This window comes from Eublepharis macularius, chromosome 5 (genome assembly GCF_028583425.1).
Source record: "Eublepharis macularius isolate TG4126 chromosome 5, MPM_Emac_v1.0, whole genome shotgun sequence".
Lineage (NCBI taxonomy): Eukaryota > Metazoa > Chordata > Lepidosauria > Squamata > Eublepharidae > Eublepharis > Eublepharis macularius.
Genome location: NC_072794.1, coordinates 114,290,472 through 114,313,861, shown reverse-complemented (window position 1 = coordinate 114,313,861; position 23,390 = coordinate 114,290,472). Strand labels below are relative to the sequence as shown.

At 43.6% G+C, this 23,390-nt stretch overlaps 1 protein-coding gene across 1 annotated transcript; it reads left to right on the top strand.

Moving 5' to 3' along the window:
* Nucleotides 1–226: 226 nt before the first annotated feature.
* Nucleotides 227–19,249, top strand: NUAK2 (NUAK family kinase 2). The gene is made up of 7 exons (XM_054982039.1): nt 227–469; nt 7,908–8,028; nt 10,450–10,601; nt 12,635–12,700; nt 15,408–15,527; nt 15,991–16,123; nt 16,397–19,249. Exons 1-7 carry the CDS (start codon nt 266–268, stop codon nt 17,533–17,535), a joined length of 1,935 nt encoding a protein of 644 aa, XP_054838014.1. The 5' UTR covers nt 227–265; the 3' UTR covers nt 17,536–19,249.
* Nucleotides 19,250–23,390: the final 4,141 nt, after the last annotated feature.

The following is a 23,390-nucleotide window of genomic DNA, read 5'->3' as shown; positions in this document are numbered from 1 at the left end:
TTTGCTGCAGCTTTCCCGGGGCTCGCGCATCACCCCCCGCCCCCACTACTCCTCCGGTCTTCGGCGTTTTCCTTAACCCACCGTGGCTCATTCCCCTCCCCCCCATTACCTTGTTAAAGAGGGAATTCACGTGGCCCGCCTCAGCCAATGAATGCTGCGGGGCGGGGCAGGAGCGGGCAGGTTTGTAGCATTTATTGGCACGGTGGCGGCTGGCCGGTGTTCGCACTCGAGTGTGCAGTTGTGCTGTTTGGTCGCGCCACCGGCAATGGAGCGCGGGCCGCCGCTACCCGATGCGCCGCCGTCCACGCTGGTGGAGGGACTCAAGTCCCCCAAGCCCCTCATGAAGAAGCAGGCGGTGAAGAGGCACCATCACAAGCACAACCTCCGGCACCGCTACGAGTTCCTGGAGACGCTGGGCAAAGGCACCTACGGCAAGGTGAAGAAGGCACGGGAGCGATCCGGGAAGCTGGTAAGGAGGCGGGGGTTGGGGGGAGAGGCTGTGTCATTTTCTGGCTTGCTGTTGCGCTCTCGTTGTGCTGTAGGAGTACTTCGCAACTGGCTTTTCTTGTGTGCGCAAGACGATCTAAGAGGCGAGTGCGTGCAGCTGTAGTGCAATCCAGCGATTTGTGGATGCGGCCGGTTTCAATTGTGTGCCGCCTTTCTGTCCTGGAACTCAAGGCTTCCGCAGAGAGTTCCGGGCAGGTCTGCAATCCAGGCATGAACATGAACAGACCCAGACCGGCGTGTAGCTTCAGCGAGGTTGCTGTAAACTCTGCTGCTGATCATGCCCTCGGTGCCCCCCAGCCCACCCCCGATTTCTTCCTTCTCCCCTAACCTGGTCAGCTGCAGCGGATGCCCCTGGCGTGGGGGACATTCCTGAGTCTTTTTGAATTTTCCCGCTGACAGTATCTTTTTTTCCTCTCTGGTCTCCCTCCGCCCCGCAAAGCCTCCGCGGTGCAGGCTTTATAGGGGTCATCTCCGCCCCCGTCCAGTTTTACAGTCATGTCCTCCAGTAAGGGTCCCGGTGCTTTGCAGTGCTTTTGTAATTCTGAGACGACGTCTACCGCCCCCCCGCCCCAGGCCGCATTGGCTTGGGGATTCCTCTGCATCCGATGTAGGGAAGGTTGGGCTCTTTTTCTCAACCCCCTTCTCCCGATGCTGTACGAGTCTAAAGAGCGCAATGCTGGCAGCTGCTGCTGCATGAGGCACCGGGAGCGGGCGATTCATTCAGCAAGAGGGGCCGTTCTTGCGTGCCCGCCAGGTTTGCTGATGGCAGGGACAGATTTACAGGCCTTGGTGTGGCTGCATGTTAAATACTGCATCCCTGATTATTTATGCAGCAGACGGATGGGGCAAAATTCATGCAGGTTTTCCAAAAGTGCACTCATTCCTTTGGTGTTCAGATTAGCATTGTAATTGAGCACTACAAAAAATGTCTACCACCACCCCCTTTCAGGCTCTGAAGAGAACTAGGCCGATCCTCTATTCGGTTGTGAGTCCTGACCCAGGTGCTATTAAACTGTAAGGAGGAACCATTGTCCGAGTCAGTGGTTCAAATGGTGAAGAAAATGTGAACACATTAATCCTGATCTGATTAAATCAACTGAGTTAGTTGGCTGCAAGACATGCCTATGCAGGTAAGCGTAGCCTTGCAAAACTTCCCTGGCTTCTGATGACTCATGCTAGTTGCAGAGGGAGAGTGATGGGATTGTGAGAGCTTTAGTCAGAGTCAAGGCAGTACGCTTGCTAGTTCTTTTGTAAGGCTGCCCTGGGTGGCTTTTCCTTGGGAGAAGGTGGCAAGGCAAGGCATTCACTTTTTTCCTTCTGCTTGTTATAGAGGCAGCAGATGGACTGCAAGTAGTCACAGGGCCCCTTTGGCAAAGACTTGCTTTTTTCCTCCCCTTGAAAGTGGATGACAAAGCTAGCCAATCCACTGCGGCTTTAAGCTGCCTGGCCCCCTCCCCCTGTTATCATTGATCTGACATGAATTGCCTGTCAGTGCCGCTGTTTGCCTTTGTGGCTGGCTTCACTTGCAGTGTAGAAAGTCATCAGCTATTGGATGAAATGGAAGGGGGTGTGGGAGAGATCATTGCAGAATTGGAAAGGGAGCCAGAGATTTCTGATCTCTCCCTTCTGACTGTGCAGTTCTGGTGCAGATATGTTTCCAAGAGGGTGTGTGCCTATATGTGCAGTTGCTATTTAAATTTGTCCTAATGTTCTGTAAGGATAGGTCCTAACAAAATTTCCCTGGATTTGCTATTGGCACTCAAAAAGTTGTTAGTAGTTTACTCAATGTATGGCTGTGGCCTCTCTTCAGAAACCTCTACAGGGGATGGAGTGCATGTGCAGGCTTGGAAAGATGGAATTATTTATCTTGTAGCATCATGGGCTAGGGTGATTGATGGGCCTTAATAAGCAGTGTTAATATGGGTGGTGGATTACAATTTCTAGTCATGATGACTGATGTGGCAGCCATTTCCTTGTGGAAAAGGATTTGCATGTGTTGGCTTGACATTCTTGCAGTAAAGAGCAAATTTCAGGCTTGGCCTTTCTCGGCAGTGCCTCGGGTGGGGAGCCATGTTAGTCTGCATTAGAAGAGCAAGATTTTGAGTCCAGTAGCACCTTCAAGACCTGCAAGATTTCCAGGGTATACTTTTTTTGAGAGTCAAGCTTCTGAACACTTTTTATCTTGGAAATCTTACTGATCTTTAAGGTGCCACTGGACTCTAATCTTTGCGTTGTTGTTGTTGTTACTGGTCAGGTGGTAAAATATTGCTGGATTTACAGTTGCCGTTGGCTGTCCAGTGCTTGATCATACTTCTGGTGAATAGTCTAGCTTGATTTTGCTAACAGTCAATTTTTTATAATGTAAGCCAGAATTTAGGGTTGGAGGTTTTTTGGCTGGTGAAACAACATAGATCTGTACAAGATTGCAATCTAGGATCTATTTATTTGGAAGCAAGTTCCATTAAAATGAATGGGGCTTGTTGCCAAGGTTGTGTGTTTGGGATCCCTGTCCTACTAATATCTTGTTGGCCAAGACCAGCAGTACTGCCCAATGCTACTAACATCCAATAACACAGCTCTGATACTAATTTCAGTTTCAAATTTAATTTCTTGGTGTCACTTCTGTTTTTGCCTTCCTGGAGAGCAAGATGTATATGATAGCTGATCCCTCTTTGTAAAGGATGCATACTGTGCAACTCTTATTAGCACAAATTGTACCACTGCGCTAGCTCTTGCTTCTTGAAAGCTATCCACTTAGCGGCATCTTGGTTATCTTCTTGCCCTTAGATCTCAGGCTACTTAGACTTCAGATGAATCAAAGCAAGCTTTGCTCAGTGATGTTGCTGATCAAAGGAAACCAATCTTGTATTATGAAAGCAGCTGTAGGACAAATTTAAATGAGCAGAGCTCATTCAAAGAAATATTATGGCAGAATGGGGCAAACAAACATCCATATCTGCACCTTTCTCCAGTTTGTGGTGTCTGCTGTATTTTCATGTCATTTATTGTCACCAAAGGTGTTTGCTGGTTTTACTAAACAAGTTTGACACCATTTGTTGATTCAAAGGTTAGGACTGGCCTGCTTTTTGTACAGAGTTCCTGATAAACTGCAGATCTGGTGAAATGATGAATCTAAATTGGTTCCTCCACCTGCCTGATACGCTGCATCTGCCTATCAAGGGTGTGTGTGTGTGGGGGGGAGAGTAGCTTTTAGTTCTTGGCTTCGAGCCAAGTCAAACAGGAAGCCTGAGTTTCTATAGTCTTTACAGACAAAATGTGATACATCTACTTCAAGGCTTGGGCTGTGCATTCAGATAGGGGAGGGGTGGTGTTCCTAGAGATGCTTAAAAATGGAAACTCCCCTTTGATCTCTGGAAACAAGAAAACACTGGGCTCTTTGACAAGCCTGTGTAATCCATAACTTGCTAGGAGTGGGGCAGCAAGCAGAATCTGGAAGTAGCTTTGAAGCACCTGGCAGACTTTCATTACCTGCTGGAAAAATTTTCCTCTCCAGAGCCATAATTGAAACCGGATTTGAAATGCACTTTAAAGCCAAATTACAGCAATCAAGTGGAGCTGACTAACTGGTGATGTGTGATGTCCATCCACAATCTGCTATGAGATGTGGTAAAGATCACTACATGAAATATATGCCCAGTCTAACTGGTTTCTCTTTGAAGAGTCTGATGTGGGTGGCTTAATGGGCACTTTCTCCAGTCTCCTTTGAGCAGTAGGTCTTCAGAAACCAATAAACAGTCTCCATAAAGGACTTGCTTGTTCATGAAGGTGGTGAGAAGGGAAACAAGATCTAATGCTTGCCCAATAATTGGAACTCTTTATCTCCTTACTAAAAAGATTCAGTGCCCACCATGTTCACTCCAAAGTTGCTTATTTTGCGTACTTCCAAAATATATACCACACTTGGAACCCTATATTGTGTGTCAATAGAAATATTTAATTCTTTGGCAGGGAGTTGTGGCAGGAGGACAGTAATACATGAAGAGGCATGGAAGTATACAGGCGGTGCAGAATGGCTAGAGACCGTTGGAGAGAAAATGGGCCTAGGCTTTTTTAGCATCAGAATGTATCACAGATTGCTTGTTTTCAGACCTATTCCACCCCTTCCCTGAATAGAAGTGTGAAACTTTTTTTTTGTAATATCTGTACTAAAGAAAGAAGTGCATTCTGTTTATACTGGCTTTATTGTTGGTGGGTGGGGAGTTTAACTTTTAAATGACCAAGTTTAGACAAAAGAATTTAAAGTCAGAAGGTAACATCTACTACTCAGTGTACAGCAATAAACCTTCATAGATGCAGAGGAGTTAGCCGTGTTAGTCTGTGGTAGCAAAATCAAAAAGAGTCCAGTAGCACCTTTAAGACTAACCAATTTTATTGTAGCATAAGCTTTCGAGAATCAAGTTCTCTTCGTCAGATGCCTGATACAGATGGCCAGTATCTGTATCAGGCATCTGACGAAGAGAACTTGATTCTCGAAAGCTTATGCTACAATAAAATTGGTTAGTCTTAAAGGTGCTACTGACTCTTTTTGATTTAGCAATAAACCTTGCATCTCTTTGCTGGGAAGACTAAGGGCTGTGTGCTGGAAAGAGGCATCTGCTTGCAGCCTCGCGTGTGATGTAGACACAACACATGTAACTGATATGTGCATATGTGCTCTACCTTTATCAAAAGTAGAGAGAGGAGCATGCTTACCCATGTTTCTACAAGGCACACTAGTCTCTGGCCAGTTCATTGTGGGAATATGGATCAGCTCCCTAAACCTCTAAAATCTAGCTTGAGCTAGCTTGATTTCTTCTCATGAGAAAAGCAACAGAACAGTAGATGCTAGGATGTCTACTTTAACTGGGCAGATACTTGCAGGAAGTAACAGAATAACTCTGGCTTTGATGCAGCTCATTGTTTTAGGATTGTCCCAAGAGGGTAAGGAACATAACTCCAGTGTAGCTGCCTTCTTGTTCAGTGGCACTTTTTAGAGTCTTCTCCCAAATGAGTGTACTCTCCAAACCATCACTCCAAAATTGTGAGATAGCAGATGGTGAGAATGAGTGTACCGATGGTTTTTGTGCATCTGGCAGCAGCTGTTCTACCTACTAGTTGCAGGCTGCCCAGGCTTCCAGGGCACTTTGGGTCAGGCTAGATGCCAGGCATTCCAGACATATGCCTCTGGGTTAGTGAACAGTGGTACAGCATGATTCATTGTATGGCTTTTGTAGGAAGGAGGGAGGGATTGAGGACCTTTAGTAAGCTGGCAGGAGACATGGCCTGTAACCAAAAGGGGGGACTTTGTTGTCCAACGTGTGCACATTCCAGATGGTGCATCAGGTGATGAAGCACTGAGGCAGAAAGGGTTAAAGAGTAACCCCTGAATGTAGCAGAAGGGTCACTGTATGAAGTTGTTTCAGCTTATCTGCATCTCTTCTGTTGTTGTGAACATTTTTGCCACTTCCTTTTTATTTTGGTTCCTTATTCAGCCTTACTGGCATGTAAGCTATATCTTCTTAAGATAACCTTTTGTTGGCTGTGGGTACTTAAAAGTGGCAAAGTGAAGTGTTTGGTCTGTGACCTGCTTCCAACTGATGTAACAACTTTGGAATAAGTAAAACAGACTTTCTGTGGTTCCTATCTCTCTAAACATCTCCTGTATCTCAGTGATTGACACATGCATATCTCTTGAGCAGAAAAGCTTGCTTTTAGCCTCCTTAATCATTGTTGTAGGAGTGATTCATGATGGATGATATGTGTCTGGTTTTTTTTTTCACTTATCAGTTTATCTTCAAAGATGCAACTCTTGACGTTATGGAATTGTACCAGACAAAAAAAAGACAAACCACAAGGGGGAAGGAAATAATGGTGACATAATAATTATGTCAAGGGAACACAAGACTGAGGCAATCATCCTAGTGACACCATAGGAATAGCAGCCAGTGTGGATGGGGAAAAATGGTTGTAACTTATCTGCACCTTCTGGCTTCCTGGAATCAGTTGTTTAAAATCTATTAATTCTGTGATGCCCTGTGGCTAGAGGAAAGTTACCATTATTTTGTAGCCAGAGAGGGATAGGAAAGCAAGAATCCTCTGATCCAGTTGGAGCTAATGAAATCGCTTCTGTGTAAGCTGTTTAGGATTCTCATTTAGGTGACTGCCACAATGATGCTTTTTGAGGTAGGAAAGGAAATCCCAAGACAGTGTTCCAGCTAGCAAGTAAATAGTTCCTTAATGTGGTCATCGTTATTTGAGCCTCCCAGTCTTAGATACCTTCCCTGCTAAATGCTAGCAGAATAAGGAAGAGTATAAAATGTAACATCCCTTGAGATAGTTGAAGGTCCTGTAGCTGCACCCTTCCCCCTAGTCTATTAGTATTAATCATGAGCGGCTGGGAGAGCACCAGCTCTTCACTGCCTTAGGATGCAAGCCTAGGCCTCTTTCCTTGTTGTTGCTGGGAGACTTAGTATTGTGTGTCCTCCAGGATCCTTTTACAGGATTAATGCTGTTCCGCATTCTTGTCCGATAGAAGAAACGAGGTTGTGCCGGATTCCGTTGTAAATTCAGCCCAAGAAGCACATTGTCTTCCCAATCCCTTTGAAAGAGGATTAGTGGCATCTATTCTCCAGCACTCTCACTTTCCCCTCTCCTCCCCTTCATTTCCTTGTTGAGGAGTTTTTCATAATAAAGAAATCTGAGCAAACTCTGGAAGGCTTGCACTGCCAGTTCAAATTTCCAGCATTCTAGCCAGCTGGCCCTGTTTGAGGGAAGTTCCATGTTTACTCCTCGTGCTTTGTTCACAAGAGCGAACATTACCTGGAACTTGATGGCTTCTCTTTTGGTGCCAAGTCTTTTTTAGTAAATCTTAATGACTTTTCCCTCAGCCACTTACTTGCTTGGACAACATGTACATATTTGTTTGCACCAAATAAATAAATAAAACTCTGGTATTTTGCCTGGGGTGGGGGGAAGAGTGTCTGGAGGGTGTATGTGTGTTAACTTCCAAACTGTAGTAGCTGAAAATATTTCTCTCTGACCAAGCAGATTAAGCAATTAATTTCCCATCATACATCTCTTCAGTCATAATCTTGTGAGTTTCCAAGCACTGAAGCAATTTGAGATCAATATTGTTCTTCTGAGTTCCTAGTGGTTGAAGCTTCCATGATTTGTGTTGCCTGGAGGTCAGGTCTGATGCTGGCAATTAAGAATTCAAAGGCCTGCATTCTGTTGCTCTTGCATAGTTCCTCAACAGTGGGGCTCAGTCTGGTGTTTCTTAGTTCTAGATTTCTTTGCCCTCATTGTAGTGTTCATAGCCGCCAGTACTGATCCTGAGCATGCTAACCATGAGCAAATGAGGTGTACTCTTCTGCTAACTTCTTTCAAACTCTCCATTCCAGGTGGCTATCAAGTCTATCCGGAAAGACAAAATAAAGGATGAGCAGGATCTTGTCCATATTCGGAGAGAGATTGAAATCATGTCATCCCTCAATCACCCGCACATCATTGCTGTCCATGAAGGTGATTTTTGTTGTTATATTTAATCATCTGCCTCTTGCCCCTCAACCAGCAACTAGCTCCCAGGGTAGCAAATAAAATAACAATTGTAAAATATAATATACTTACTACTGTCTTCAGGCTGCCACATTCTGGCCACTCCCTCACTTAGGGTAGCCTGCCTGACATTGGCCAGAGCCCCAGTCTTTTCTCTCAAGGCTTGCACTATGTGAACAGGTTCCCTGAAGAGGGGAGGGGTGTCCCCTCATTGGAAGGCACAGCGGGCCTTATTCATTGGCTGAGGCTTTTGATGGAGTTTGAATAGCAGGCATCTCTAGGGGGAAGTATTGGTGGGGTATTTTATTTGGTTTTAATCAGTAATGTTATTACTTGTAATCCACCTTGAGCCAGGAGGAAAGCTGAGGAACAAACAAAAGAAACACCAAGAACTAACATTACGCACAGCACAGAAACATTAAACCCAGCATTTCAACAGCAGCAGTAAACACAACATGTTTAAGATTGAAATCATGATACAGAGGGGAAGGAGGGAAACACTTATCTAAAAGCCTGTGAGTCTTTTACCTGGTACTTTTAAATGAAACCAGTCTAGCACTAGTTGAGCATCCAAGGGGAGGGAGGTCCAAAGCCAAGGAAGCACAGCTGAGGGTGGGGGGACAACCTTTAGATATTGCTTTTGTGAGAAGATACTGGGATAGTATTGGTGTCTGCTTCTCTTTCATTTGGCTGTTGAAAAAGCGATCAAATGAAAGTGGAGAAGTTGCAGTGCTAGTTAGTTGGATGCGGCAAAACTGACTTTGTATATTTCTCATGCTGCTGATTGTAATAGCCACTGGTTATGAACTTGTTTTCATTATGAAGGGTTGTAGTTTTGAGTCTGTTTCCTAATTATATCCACAAATTGAGGTAGTAGTAAGAATAAGGTTTTAAATGTTTTACTGATCTGTCTTTTAGACGAATAAGATGTTATTTGTAAACTCTGTACAAAGCAAGGCTATAATTTCCTGAAACAGATTTAAATATTATATTATATAAATTCTTGGCAGAAGTGTATCTAATGACTTGAATTTCAAGCTTGCCATGTCTCTTCCACTCGGGTGTGTCATGGAATAGGTTAAACTTAGTAGTTTTAAAATACATAATACTAAAATATCCAAGTGTAATATCTCTGTACCAGTTCCTAAACCTTGGAAACCTGTTTGTGAATTACTGAAACATTTTATTTTAATTTGGAGGTTAATTGCAGAGTAGAAAACAAACAAAAGCATTTTTACCGAGTAGTGCTGACAGTAGATTTGGCCTCTTTTCCACTCCAGAGTAAATGTCCCTTTTCACCCCAAATAGAGACATCGCAAAACATCAGGATACAACTTCTCTGCCAGTGCAGTCCTTAGGAGAGTTACTCCCATCTAGTTCCATTTAAATCATTGGGTCTAGACTGGAGAAACTCTGCTTAGGGTCTCACTGTATCTTCTGCCTGACGTGCAATTGGATTACTCACCAGCAGCACTCGATCTAATGTGCTAAAGCCCCTCCCCCCAGTCAGTTGGTTTCTGCTTCCCTCTTCCCTCTTGAGTAAGAGGAGGAGAAGGAGAAGTAACACATGCTCTTAAAAATAAGCTAGTTCTGCTTTGATAATAAAAGTGCCTGCAAAGTCATCCTTAGAGCCCTGTAAAAAGCAATGCAAATGGTGTTAACAGCCTTGCTCTAGGAACTGCAGCTTCGTGATTGTACATGGCAGTGGCTTGCAGTATTGTAAAGAGTCACAGAGGTGAGAGATCCAAGGTGTTGAACTGTTAAGTGTAACAGAAGGGCTGGCACTTTGTGATCTTGATTATTTATACAGTCTGAGTCATTCTGTTATGGTTCTTAGTGTATTCCAAAAATAACCCGAATGTCATGTATTAATCAGTGTTGGGGGGAGGGGGGGACAAAACAAACCCTGGTCTTAAAATAAACCCTAGCCTAAAAAATTAGTTTGGTCAACAATGAACTGGGAGGCCTTGTGTCCAACCTCTACAGTTCTTTTTCATGCAGGGTGCTTGTACCTTCTCTGAAACAGATCTTCTGTTGCAAAGTAGTGGTGGTTTGGCTACCTAAAAACAATGTTTAATCTGTGACAGGGCTTTGTATGTGTCGCAGTGGTTTACTACATTGGTTTGTTAAAGTGAAGCAAGTGCTTACAGCAGCTTGAATTAATGCAATTGGTTTATGAAGTACATTTGCCTTGCATAAAGAGCATGTAAAATTGCTTTTGTTGTAAATAGAATTGATACCGTAGGGACCCCTCCCCCCCACACACATACTTTCTAAAACCTGAGCAGGTAGAACTGTGGGTCAGCATCAGAAATAAAACCACAGGCTTGCCATCGAGACTTTTGGCATTGTGAACTTTTTTCACATCTCTGACTTCTGTCTATTCAGTGTTTGAAAACAGCAGCAAGATTGTCATTGTGATGGAGTATGCCAGTAAAGGAGACCTCTATGACTACATCAGCGAGCGCCAGAGACTCACTGAGCAGGAAGCGCGGCACTTCTTCAGGCAGGTGGTGTCTGCAGTTTACTACTGTCACAAGGTGAGTGAAATTTGCTGGCCTAGGTGGGGAAAAGTCTTGTTTTTAGCATTCAGAAGGGCCTGCCCAACAGACATCACATAGAAGAATATCTAGATGCTTTTTCCCATGTTGATGTTCTTCATTACTTAAGAAATTCGGAAAATGATGAAATGTAGGTGTCTGGAAGCCAATTCAAATCTCACACATTTGCAGTGTGCCTGGTGCTTGTGCTTCTAGCCCCAAATGTGGCCTACAAATTAATGTTTGTATGCTCGAAGCAGGAGTAGGCATTGCTGCTTCTTTCTCTGAATTGTGTGCTGCATCTGGACAAAAAAGCTATGTGCTCCCTATCTAGTTCTTAGCTTCTTTCTCATACAAAATAAATTGCCATGGTATCTTGACCGCTACTGAGTCACCATAATTTCCTACATAGGTAACCTTGACAACTTCAACGGTGTCTTAGGAGAAACTCCCTTAGCTGGCACACATAAAGCATCCTCACTTGAACGTTCTTTTTTATAACCTTAAATGAGAGAAGCACCGAAGTGGCAAGTATATAATTCTGTATTGGAGCTATAGCTCAGCAGCTTTGCATGCAGGACAGATCCAGGTTCAATCCCTGGCATCTCCAGTTAAAATGGTCTTAGAGAGCCTGGAGAGGTGCTGACAGTCGGACTCAGCAATGCTAAGCTGGATGGACCAGCGGTCGGAGGCTGTGTAAGCAGAAAGTGAAGCGATGTCTTTATTCCTACCTGTAGTGTCACTTTTTTCTTGATGACCAAGAAACAGCTGAAACATTCACTTAATTTTGTTGAATGGGGAGGACAGTTCAGGGAGGTGGGAGTATTTACAAACCTTAATTCTAGAAAAAGGCCAGCTTATGTTTTGTCTTCATACTTTATATTTACGTGCACACAGCCTTTTTGCTGTTGCTTATCTTTGTAACAGGCATGCTAGGAATCAAATCATTACAAGTCGGGAAGCACCTGCTGACACTCTTTCTTTTAATGTCACTTCATGTTCTTTGGCAGGCGAGGGGAATTTTGGTGTGATGGGCTGTGGTATGCAGCTTGGCTAAACCACACCTGCCTTAGGAAGCATAGAATTCTAAGCCCTGAAACTGCATATCATGCATTGGTTTTGTAGCAAAATTGGAGGAAGAAGGTATAAACACAGGTTTTGGATTTCCCCCTCCTTCATAGGAAGGAATGTGGAAGGTAGGAAAATAAAAATAGGTGGGAAATAGAAGGGTAGACAAGAAACTGATCAGGAAATGTGTTCCCTTTCTGTCACATTTAGTTTCTCGATAAACCATTGCCAGAAAGTTCCCATGTGCATTCAGGCAGGCTGTAAACATGTGCTCTAGAAACTTGGGTTTTTTTCCCCTTGTAGGCAATTTGAGGCCCTTTGATTGAGATTGAGTTATGAAAAAATTTGGGCTGTGAGCACAGCTATGATAGTTATAAACACTGGACTGGCAGCAAAGCGATACATGATTCCAAGGAACATGAGAACCCGTAAATACAAAGGGGGAGTGTTATGAGGTGTGAACTAACCCAGAGTGCTTCCACAGGTTGTCCTGTGTTTAGCAGAAAATGTCTCATGTTTTAGAACTTGAAATTTATTGGCCCTGTTTAGTGTCACTGCCGGGCTCTCCTGTGCCCAGCCTGCCAGTCCCTGTGGGTTAGAAGTGATTGGCTTGGGGCTTTGTATGGAAACTTGCATTCATGCAGGAGCATCTGGGATTGAATAGATCCTCACTAGGATGAGACGATGGCAGAAGTGGCTTTCATTCTGCCTGAGAGGCTAATCTAAGACTGGTCGTAAAGTTTCCAGGAACTCTTTCCTGGAACTCTCTCTTGTGTTGCAAGTGTGTGGGGATGTATTGTTTTTTTCCCCCCCTTCATTTTGATTTCTGCTGCTAGCTTGTTGATTTCTGTGAGCATGTGTGTTAGATGAGCAGGATTAGTGGGGATGGTTTACTGGCATGCTCTGACTTTCCCTTTCTATCAGGAAAACAAGCCCAACTTCTGCCTTATTTTTTGTCTTCATAGAATGGAATTGTTCACAGAGATCTGAAGCTAGAAAACATCCTTCTGGATTCTAATGGCAACATCAAGGTGAGTAGGGCTATCCAAGATACTGAGCGTTGTCATCTGCCCTGCTAAAACACATGCCAATCCGTCTCCCACTGCTCAGGCTGTTGTGAATGTTGGTGGGTGTTGGGCTGAAACTGTATTGTGCCTTTCTTTAAAATAAAGATTGCTTACAAGTGAGAACTATCGAGAAACCCGGAACATTTAGCATTTTAATTTAAAAGAATATTTGTGGGTAGATACGAAAAATCAAATGTATAGCATAGCCAGCAAGTGCAAAAAAATCAAATATATAGCATAGCCAGCGAGGGCATTTACGTTGGCATTGCAAACTGATTTTAAGCTTGTAGGTATAAAAAAATACCTGCAATCCTGATTGAACTTCAACATATGCAAGGAGAGGAAAGATCCTCCTGGACTTGCAGGGAAGAAGAAATCCCTTCATTGTGGGTTCTAGTCCCCTCCCCCCTGCATCTGTTGGCTGTGGCAATACATAATGCATCCCACATTCTGGCTGTTCAGCACAGATATCATTATCAGTGCTGGGACCAGGGAGGGGCAAACTTCCAAGATATTAAGTGCATTTCAAAAAGGGAGGGGGGTGAGAAGACAGACTTCTTGGTGCTCAATCTGAGGTGTTAGGTAATGCCTTGCCAACAATTCTAGTTCTTTCCTGACCCAAGGAGGTGATCACGGGAACAATATGGATGGGGTGGGGGCTGCTGCTTCCAGGCATTACTGTTTGTTGTTTTGTTAAGCCTGCTGTTGACCCATGTTGCACTTTAAGTCATTCCTACTTCCCTTGATTTTTATATAGAAAATGGGTGTTTTCAACTGATCATTACAGAATGAAAAACTGAGAAAACCTAAGGTTGGGGGGGGGCACTGACTGTTCCGTTTATCTGTTTCCTGTTGGGCTAGAGTTGAAGAGGGAGGTGATGAGCCCTGCTGCTGTCTATAGCTCTAAGAAGCAAAATAATGCTGTTATCCAAACCCCAGACAGGATAGCCACCCTGTTTGGAGCCAGGAGCCTTTAACTAGGAGGTTGGGAGAAGCTATAAATAGCCCATGGTTACCAGAAATTCTGGCTTATCTCAACTGATAAACATAGAAATATGGAGATCAATTCAAATAGTGACGCATGGTAGACTAGTACAGGAGAGGGATTTGTGGCTTGTACAAAGGAGGAAACTCCAGTCTGGTGGCAAAGGAGGCTCTGAAAACATTGGTGATTTAACTGAAAATGGAGGATAATTCAGCAGGCTAGACTCCAGGGCCTTGCAAGAAGGTTGCAGTACCTGGAACTGATTTGTCCCACTGAGAAACACTCATTTACATTTCTTGAACACCTTTATGGGGATCAGATGATGGAATAGCAAGTTAGTCTGAAAACAGAATGAAGTGACTTTGCCTAAAAGCTGTACTATTCACACCCACCTAGTGTAGAAAATTCTAGAGAGATAAGAACGTTGCATCTTACATTGTTTGCCTTTGAAGTGCAAGTTGAGCTTGTTAATTTTATGATACGGGTGGGGAAAAGTTTTCCTTCTCCACGCTTGTAACCTACAGTTTCTGCCCTCTGCCTGCTGTAGTGGGGTGATGAGATTTTGGAATCATTAGAGGAAGTGGAATGGGTTGAGATACCCATTCTAGAGTTAAGGTGACCTGCCTCCAGCCCACCAGATCCCAGCTCTCTTAATGGAGGAAATCATGTTGCCCCAGAATAATGGCACACTGCTCAAATCCGGAGGGTGTGTCCTTCCTCCTCTTCATCACAGGAATAAGGAATCAAAACATTACACAGAAAATATGTGAAGTTGAAAACTAAATCCTGGACTCCCCTGAGTTCTGCTATGTGGTCCTAACTTCAGTAGCCATCTGCCTAGATAGTCTGTTCTTCTGCAAAAAGAGCCTTAACACAATGGCAGTTCCCATAGTTAATAATAAACAAATTCTGTTGTAGTTTGTGTTGCCTGCACAATAGGCTGTTCCGCAAGGGCAAGCCTGAAAGTATGTTCTGTACTTTCTGGCTCATCTGATTGGTTGTGAGCTGAGTAAACAAGGTATGAAAACTGTGATATCAGCAAATGTCTTTGGCTGTCACACAAGCAGTGTGCTAGGGCCAGAGCTTGGTTGCTTCTTTCAGCCCTCACCTGCACAGCACAAAGCAGTTCTGCATTCACTGAAGGAATTCTAGGGTTGCTGACTTTCTCTTGATGGGCTGCCCTGTAGTGTGTGGGCACAAGATGGGCAGAAATTCAACAGGCAGATTTCTCACCACGATATCTCTGTGCTGGGGGAAGCTTCCTCTATTTTAATTCAGCCTGCCACATACTTTTTAGAGAGACAAAGCCTAATGAAGGGTGTGATCCTAAAAGCTTTGGTACTAATGCCTATTGAGTGTCCCTGTGGAAAATGGATCTATAGTCTTATGGGGGACAAGTACATAGCATTCATCAGAATTATGTAGCTCTAGATTCAAACAACACTGAAGCCAGTATGTTCTTGAGGACTAAAGTTGGCAGTAACTGTGCTACTTATTATTCTGCCAGAATCTAGGGCAACCAGTTGAAAGCTGCTTGATACCCTTAGCAGGTGAAGATCTTCTCCACAAATTGGTTTGGGGTTAGAAAGTAGGCTTTAAATGTGTTCTTAAAGCACCGGGTTTCTCCTTTTTTCCAGCAAAAATACTAACCTGTGACTGATTTTTTTTTTAAATCTTGTTTTCTAGATTGCAGACTTTGGCCTCTCTAATGTCTTCCAGCAAGATCGGTTTCTCCAGACCTTCTGTGGTAGCCCTCTCTATGCATCTCCTGAGATAGTCAATGGAAGACCTTATAAAGGGCCCGAGGTAAGATTACTGCTTCTAAAAACAGCAGCACTTAAATGCTGAAGAATACATTGTACATCCAAATGAGCTACTTCAAGCTATTTGTTCAGCCATTCTATGGTAAGACCATAGCTGATATCTGGCTCTTCCTACTGAACACTAACTACTAGCCAGAGTCATAAGGAATGGCAATCAGTAAAGCTGAGGAATGTCTTAGGTTGGCTTTCTGATGGCCACTTCCAGGGCAATAGCCTGCTGATGGGAATGTAGGCTGTTTTAAATGGGTTTTAAGATTTGTTTAAAATATTTCTTTTAATGTTTATTTATCAAATTTGGTTTATATTGTTACTGCCTTGTGTCCTGAGATACTCAAGAGAAAAGAAAGTATACAAATGTTCTAAATAAAGAGTAGAGAATGTGACAAGCATCCCTTTAAGTAGACCACCATTACACTGGTTAAGTGATGTCTGTTCTATGCTTCTAGGTGGACAGCTGGTCCCTTGGTGTGCTCCTTTATATCTTGATTCATGGGGTGATGCCTTTCGATGGCCAAGATTATAAGACCCTGGTCAAGCAGATCACAAGTGGGGACTATAGAGAACCCACCAAGCTATCAGGTAAGGAAATAGCCTCTGTGTGCTGTTTTAAAAGTGGCATGAAGTATATTGTAGGACATGCAGCCTTTTAAGGGCATGTTAATTCTCACACTCAGATGTAGAATCTGAAAGAGCTGTGGCTTTTGAACACACATGGACATCTGCTGAAATAGGAGTGGTAAGCTCCTAGTTTTCCCAGAGCGAATAAAGATTTGTGGCCCTGAGAACAAGAGACCTCGATAGAATATGATTACTGCTCCTGTATTTCATTTGTTTTTGTGTATTGTCCTCCAGATGCCTGTGGCCTGATCCGATGGATGTTGATGGTCAACCCAGAGCGCCGAGCCACCATTGAAGATATTGCCAGCCACTGGTGGGTGAACTGGGGTTACAAGGTGCCAGTTGGGGAGCAGGAGTCCTTGCGTGAGAATGAATCTCCACTGGCCACAGTGGCAGAATGGCTGCGCCGCTCCTCAAGGCCCCTTTTTGAAAATGGCTCCAAGGTACGCTGTTTCTTTAAGCAACACATCCCTGGTGTCACACTGGAGAGGCAACGCTCACTTAAGAAGTCGAAGAAAGAGAATGATATAGCTCATGTTCTACAAGAACTGGGCCCTGCTACAGAGAACCCTTCCAAGTCCATCTTGAAGAGACCCAAAGGCATCTTGAAGAAAAGAAATTCCTGCGAGAAGTCCCAGGCTCCTCCTGCACCACCGCTGGCACCTTCGATGGACATGAGGAGAGAGGACAGAACTGTACCTGCGATTGATCTGGCTTGTGTCTTGTCATCCAGGGCTTTGGCCTACAAGCCAGAATGTGTTGTAGCCACCCCTTCCATGCCCAAGAAAGGAATTCTAAAGAAGCCTCAGAAGAGAGAGAGTGGGTATTACTCATCCCCAGAGCGTAGTGAATCTGGTGATGTGTTAGACTCAGAAAACGTGGACCTTGATGCTTGTGTCTTTACTGGCAACTCCTCTCCTGCTCAGAGCCCTGGTGGCCATCCTGCCAGGCGGAAAGGCATCTTGAAGCACAATGGCAAGTACTCTTCCAGCAGCACGGAGTCTGACAGCATGCCTGTTAAAGCTTTCTCTTCTTTCGCTGAAGTTGCTTTGCCCAAGCTATCACTAGGCTCCCGTATTCATCCATCCAGTGCTGTGAGTGAGGATAGCATCCTTTCCACTGAGTCCTTTGATCAGCTTGACCTGCCGGATCGAATGCCAGGGAGCAGAGGGGCAGCCATGCGTGGCTCTGTCTCTGTGGATGACCTTCTGCAGCTGGAGGAGGCAGCAGGGGACACCGGCCGCCGGCTCCGCCGCTGGACAGTCACTCGTTGCCAGAGCCCCCTTGCAGATAGCTGCTTCTCTCTGGCAGATTGTGAAAATGTCACTGAGGTCTACAAGCGGGCTGTAGCTATTAGCATGAAACTGAGCTGAGGGAATCCTTGCCAACAGGGCCCCCTGGACATTTTTGCTGCCAAACAATGCGTACATCTGCAGAGACATTTTGCAGCTTGGATTCTGCTGTAAGGGAGCAGCACTGTCCAAATGATTTGCACTTCCCTTTGGGGTTGACTAGAGAACTTCTGACAGCCTTTCTTTTCTCCCTGAAAGGGCTGGAAGTGCAACTGCCTGGAAATATTTATTTGCTGCAGAACTTTTGACTCTTCTCAGAATGTATGGAGAGGACGTGTGTGTGTGTATGTGCACGCGCACACGCACGTGTAAGAATGGTTTGTAAAATGGTACAACAGGGTACAGGTTATGTTTGGAGAGAGAGAAAGGTATGTTGATAGAAGGTTAGTGAATAATGTGGTTAGTAAGAAATGAAAAATACTGGTGCAGTGGGTGGAGAATTTGGGGAGATAACTGTTATCTGCAAGGCAATGGGGGTAAGGCTGATGCCCCCCCCCCCCAAAGTTGTCCTAGCAGAATCAGGAAAAAAAGTGTGTTGAAGACTAATCAGTGTAGCCCTGTAGCTCTTTGGAACTCCTTCATCTCTCCAAACAGACCCTGACAATAATCTCTGATCCTAGCAACTGGAGTGGTTATTTTTGTTTGCACTGTGCTTCTTGAATTGCACAAAGTTGGTAGAGGTAGAAAGGCTTCTGAAGTGGGATCATGGCATAGCAAGGTAATAAGAAAGGCCTGGCCCTTGATCATCTGCACTACAAACTGAAGGGAGTTTAACTGTACTGGTGTTCTTTCCTCCTCCAAAAAAACAGGCAACAATTTACCAACAGCCCTCATAAAACCAGAGCTCCAGTTGTCCTTCAGATAAGCCAGTGCAGGTAAACTAGAGCTTACGTCTGCTTCTTGGTGCATATGTCACCTTTTGGGCATTGGATACAAGAGTGGCACACAGGAGTTCAAAATCCTTTTCCTTTGCTCACCTCTGCTTTGGTTATTTTTTTGCAAGACTGGAATAATTGAGCTTTGAGTGGAACTGACCTTTAGCTCTGGCTTTACAAATTGATCAGGTGGCCAGAAGTTTGCCCCTCCTCATGCATCTCTGCACCTCCCAAGAAAGGATGAGACAGTTCAGCTGGGCTACAGTGACTTTGGCGGAGCAGCAGTTGGCTCAAGGTTACCGAATCCTGGCAGCTGCAGGCATCTCTGGAGACTGGGAGATGGATAGTTTTGGAAAGGGTCTTGTTGAATAGGGACTGGGCACTGAGGTTGGGAGGGCAGAGTACAGGGAAGTGCCAAATGAGTGCATGTTGCTAAGCTGGGGTGGGGCTATGGAACAAAGTATAATAGACTTTACAGAAGTGAACATTTAGTCCTGTCAAAATATTATTACACATGTATGTTTTTTTAAAAAAATGTTCTGGATTTAGTATTTTGTGTGGATATCTGTTACCTTGTCATGATGGATTTTTTAGTATTAAAATACTGCCTTTTTCTCAGCCATGTGAGCAATTTGACAAAATGAAAGCCTGGAATTAATGTTTTAGAGATTAAATAGTCTCCACAGTTCCTTTTTTGAACTTGAAGAAAAGTGATATGAAAACTATAATATTATGCTTTGGATTCTAAATACCCAATGCACTGTCTTGCCACATCTTCTCTGGTTGTCCTTCCAAGTTCTGTTATGTTTCTTCCCATCCAGAGAAGTTAATTTAAATTAAAAGCAAATGTGAGACATTAATATTTTCTGTGTGATTTTTTCCCTCCAAAAAACTGATACAACAGTCCTGCAGAAAGATGAAAGTAACAGGTGGTATTGAATGGTCAGTTAACATTAGTGCTGCTTCACTGGTTACTGCTACCTAGTAGTTTGGAAATGGTTTTTTTCCTCTGATCTTTTCTTGGGGCAGCATTTCATATTTTTTGAAAACCAAGTTTGGCTCATAAATAGCTAGACTGACTGGTGAACCTTGTTGTGACTAACCAGAAACTACTGCTGGCCCTGGTTCCATATGATCAATTATTAAAAGCTTCCCCTGCCCCCACTTCAAAGCATACTTTGGAAAGATGGCAAAGTTTTATACCTGATTTCAAATGTATGTAACATTACATAGTTATGGCATTGTGAGATCTCTAGTGGAAAGATGGGATTTCTAGCCTAGAATAATACTTGAGTTTGAATGGCTTGACCAAGGGAGTTGCAGTGGGGTAAAGATTTAAATTTTGGTTTCTCAAGTCCAAATGTAGCACCTAGTATGAGTCATATTTCCATCCAACAGCCTACAAAGTTCTCTAGACTGTTGGACCCAGGAAAGGATGCTGGTAATAGCAGCCCTGCAAGACCAGAATTTTGTTCTACCTTGCCTGTCAAAACGTAGCAAATTTGAATTTTCTAAATTGATGCAATTCACTTCAACTTTAGAAGTTAACAAGGTTAAAACAAGATTACAATACAGATTTCATGGCCTTAATAGTAATATCAAATCAGTTTTGACTGTCACTGAGCCTAGATCTCTAAGGCAGAGAAACCCACGGAAATTCATCTACAGAAAAGTGAAGGGTAGCTATCTAACAGCCACATCTATCCAGCATACCTTCTGGGAAACCAGAAGCTCAAAGGTTAAGGAGGAAATTATGGGTATCACCTTCTGTTTGGAGCTTGATGGGCACAGCGTATGGAACACCTCTTACTGCTACAGCAAGATATAGTGTAACCTGACCATAGCCTAGGGGGAAACTAATTGCTGTGTGGGGATTGCTGTGTACCTTGAAAGGGAAGGGTGGGTAGGATAGTACTAGCATCGTAGCTGCCAAAATAAAGTTCCCTGAGGCTTGCAAAGGCTAACCTATTGTGATCCCCACTTTGTTAAAACCCAAGTGCATAGCGATTAGCTGTTCTGTACTTTACTTTTCTTTGGCTGTTCTTCAGTGCTAGTTTTTAAAATTGACTGTAGGTGACTTTCATATCAAGATCTATGGTCTCAGCAGTGGTATTTATTTCTTTTTCTAGCTAGGCCATGCTTTTTAGCCAAGATTGGCTCCCAAAGCAACTTGCAATTGAAATCCGTCACAGAATGGGATCAGTCTCTATATGGCAGGTGTTGGATTCTTCCATCTAGAGGAAAGGGACAGAAGCAAGTAGACCAGGCTCTGTGTGGATTGGTTAGTCCTTGATGAAGGCAGGAGGCTGCCGCAGGGACTTGAAGAAGCACATGGTTAAGGATGGGGAATCAATGAGTGAGAATCAGGTCCACAGTTTGTTTCCTCCTGACCTAACTGGCACGAATAAACAATTTTTGGATCTTTCCAAGGTATGGTTACCTGGCTTGTTAGAAAAAAGGCCTTTATTACAGAACCTACATTCTAGACCATTGAGCTTTCAAGTCCTGGGAGTACACTGAAGACAGCCACTACTCTTGCAAATGCAAAATCAACAACTTCTGGATCCAAATTTCCAAGCAATCATAAGTAATCTCAAGGAAACAAGGCAGGTCAGGGACTCGGCACTGATTAAATTACGGAGCCTAAAAACTTTTTATTTTCCTTCTCAGAACCTACTTTTCCCCTTTTGGTTCCTCCCTCTTTAAATTATAGTGCCAGCCCAGCACAGTCTCTGAATTACTAGTCTGGGATGGGGTTGGGGGGAGAGCACCCAGATTGGAAATCTGGTCAAATGTAGGAAGCTAAACCCACCAGCTCAAAGCTGAAAGGAATCCTATCAAATCCCATGAAATTATTTGGGAGCTGGTTTGGCAAAACTTGAAAGTTAAAATTCCAAATCTTAACAAGCAAATCAAACTCCAGTTTACAAACTACAGATTAATGGGTTTTTTTTGCAAAATTACACATACAGCTGTATACATTTTTGGATTCAAGCTGGCTTTTCAAATATACCTAAATTTTAGACTCCTACATTTGATAAAAGGTCCAGTTTCTAAAGTGTTGTGCAAACACAGCTCCTCTCTTTCTAAACCAAGGAACTGACAGACAAAAATTGTCTGTTCTGAAAAAAAAATGCATGCTAAGGCTTTTTCATGTTGAGTACCCACCATCATTGTAAGCGCTCCTGATTCTCTGATTGTGCTATATTGTCCAAGGCTGGTGGGAGAGAAATGTTTTTTTATTTTTAAAAATAGCCCCAGTAATGTTCATCTTTCAATTACACCATTGAAAGGTTTCTTTCTTCCTGTTATCTAATTTCTATCCCCTTCAGCAGTCTTGCCCTCCTGCCTTTTGTTCAGGAAAGTGTTTATTTCTTTAGAAGTAAAAGAGTTATGGGGGCCTCTGCACATAGTGGGGACACAAACCCAACATACTACAGAAAAAGCTTATGTAGGTGGCTGATTTTCAGTGGGAAGAAGATAATCAGAACGTAATCTTGCTGTTAATTTTGTAAGTAACTATCCAGAAACATCTTTTAGTAAAACTAGAAGACAATTGCAGGAGCCAGAGTTGCCTTTATAACAGTCTGTGCAATCTAGCTTTCTGGGGACGAGGAAATTATTATGGATTTTCTTTTAAAGAATAGAAATCAAACATGCTAGTAAAAAACAGGACAAGTCTGTGAAGAAATGACACCCCCCCCCCATCAATATCCCTTTATGCTCCAAGTCTGGTTACCACACTCCAGTGTGTTTTATTAGACTATAAAGCAGTGTTAACATTTCCCTTCATTTCCACTTGGGTTAATAAAAAAAGGTACTGATTCCCCTCCCCTTACCCCACTGCTAGCTGTTAAACAAAGTGACATGAAAGGAATGAATGCCTGGAATTCCACTCCCCCCTTACATGAAATTAACAAGGGCTGTGTGCAATTTGCCCCCCTGCAGAGAATTCCCCACATGCTTCCAGCTCCATTAAGAAACTCGGGAACGTTTAAAACCGTTTTCGAAGACATGCTGATTAACAAGGGCAAAGTCCCCATAGTCTCTAGATTTTAATGGGGAATGTGGGAGAAGGGAGGGGGGTGTTACTGCTGCCAATTTTTGAAACTTGGCAGCTGTCATCTACGATGGAAGGAGTGCAAATTATGTGAGTTGCTCTCTGGGGGCTGTCCACTAGCATGCATATTGTCCTGCTTGCACCTAAATGACCCTTTGGGATTTGGTAGGCATTGGACAATAGATTTTCCAGGTAAAAGGCTGTAGGCAACAGAATACAATAAAGTGAGCACAGGACTGTGGCACAGACTACTTCTTTTGTGCTGGGGAAATGTTCCTTTGAAAGTGGCTCTAAAGGAATTTGGGGGCATAAAATGAGTTCCTAGGTACACACACTGTCACCGGGGCTATCTGCAGCAGACATGTGGCTTTCTGTAATGGACGCAGAAGCTGTGCAAAAGCCCTTACAACTGTCACAGTTCAAAGATCTGTCTGCAAGAGTCTAGGTGAATGGGTCCCGGAGGTCATAAATGACTCGCTGAAGGACACGGTAGTCGTTCCAGCTGCTTTTAAAGAAGTGGTTGAGAAATCGCTGCTGAAACAAGTACCCCTGGACCCATATAACTGAAATAATGGGCTAGTGGCTTAGCATCTCCCTCTTGGGTGGTGTCTGATGAAGGGACATTTGACTCTTGAAAGCTCACACCCTGGAAATATAGCTGGTCTTTAAGTTGCTACTGGACCCAAATCTTGCTCTTCTACTGCAGACTAACATGACTTCCCACCTGAAACTTTTTTGGGTGAGGCAGTTAAGTGTATGGTGGCTTATCAACTTCATCATGTCCTGTATGAAACAGATTATCTTCATTTGCAGCTGATTTGGAAACTTAAAGAATCCTGGGTTACCTTAATGTATTATCTTTGAAGAGTGTAATTCCAGAGATACGTGGGAGACTTTCAGCAGATTTTGATACCATCAACCTTTTGGTTGAATTGGCTATT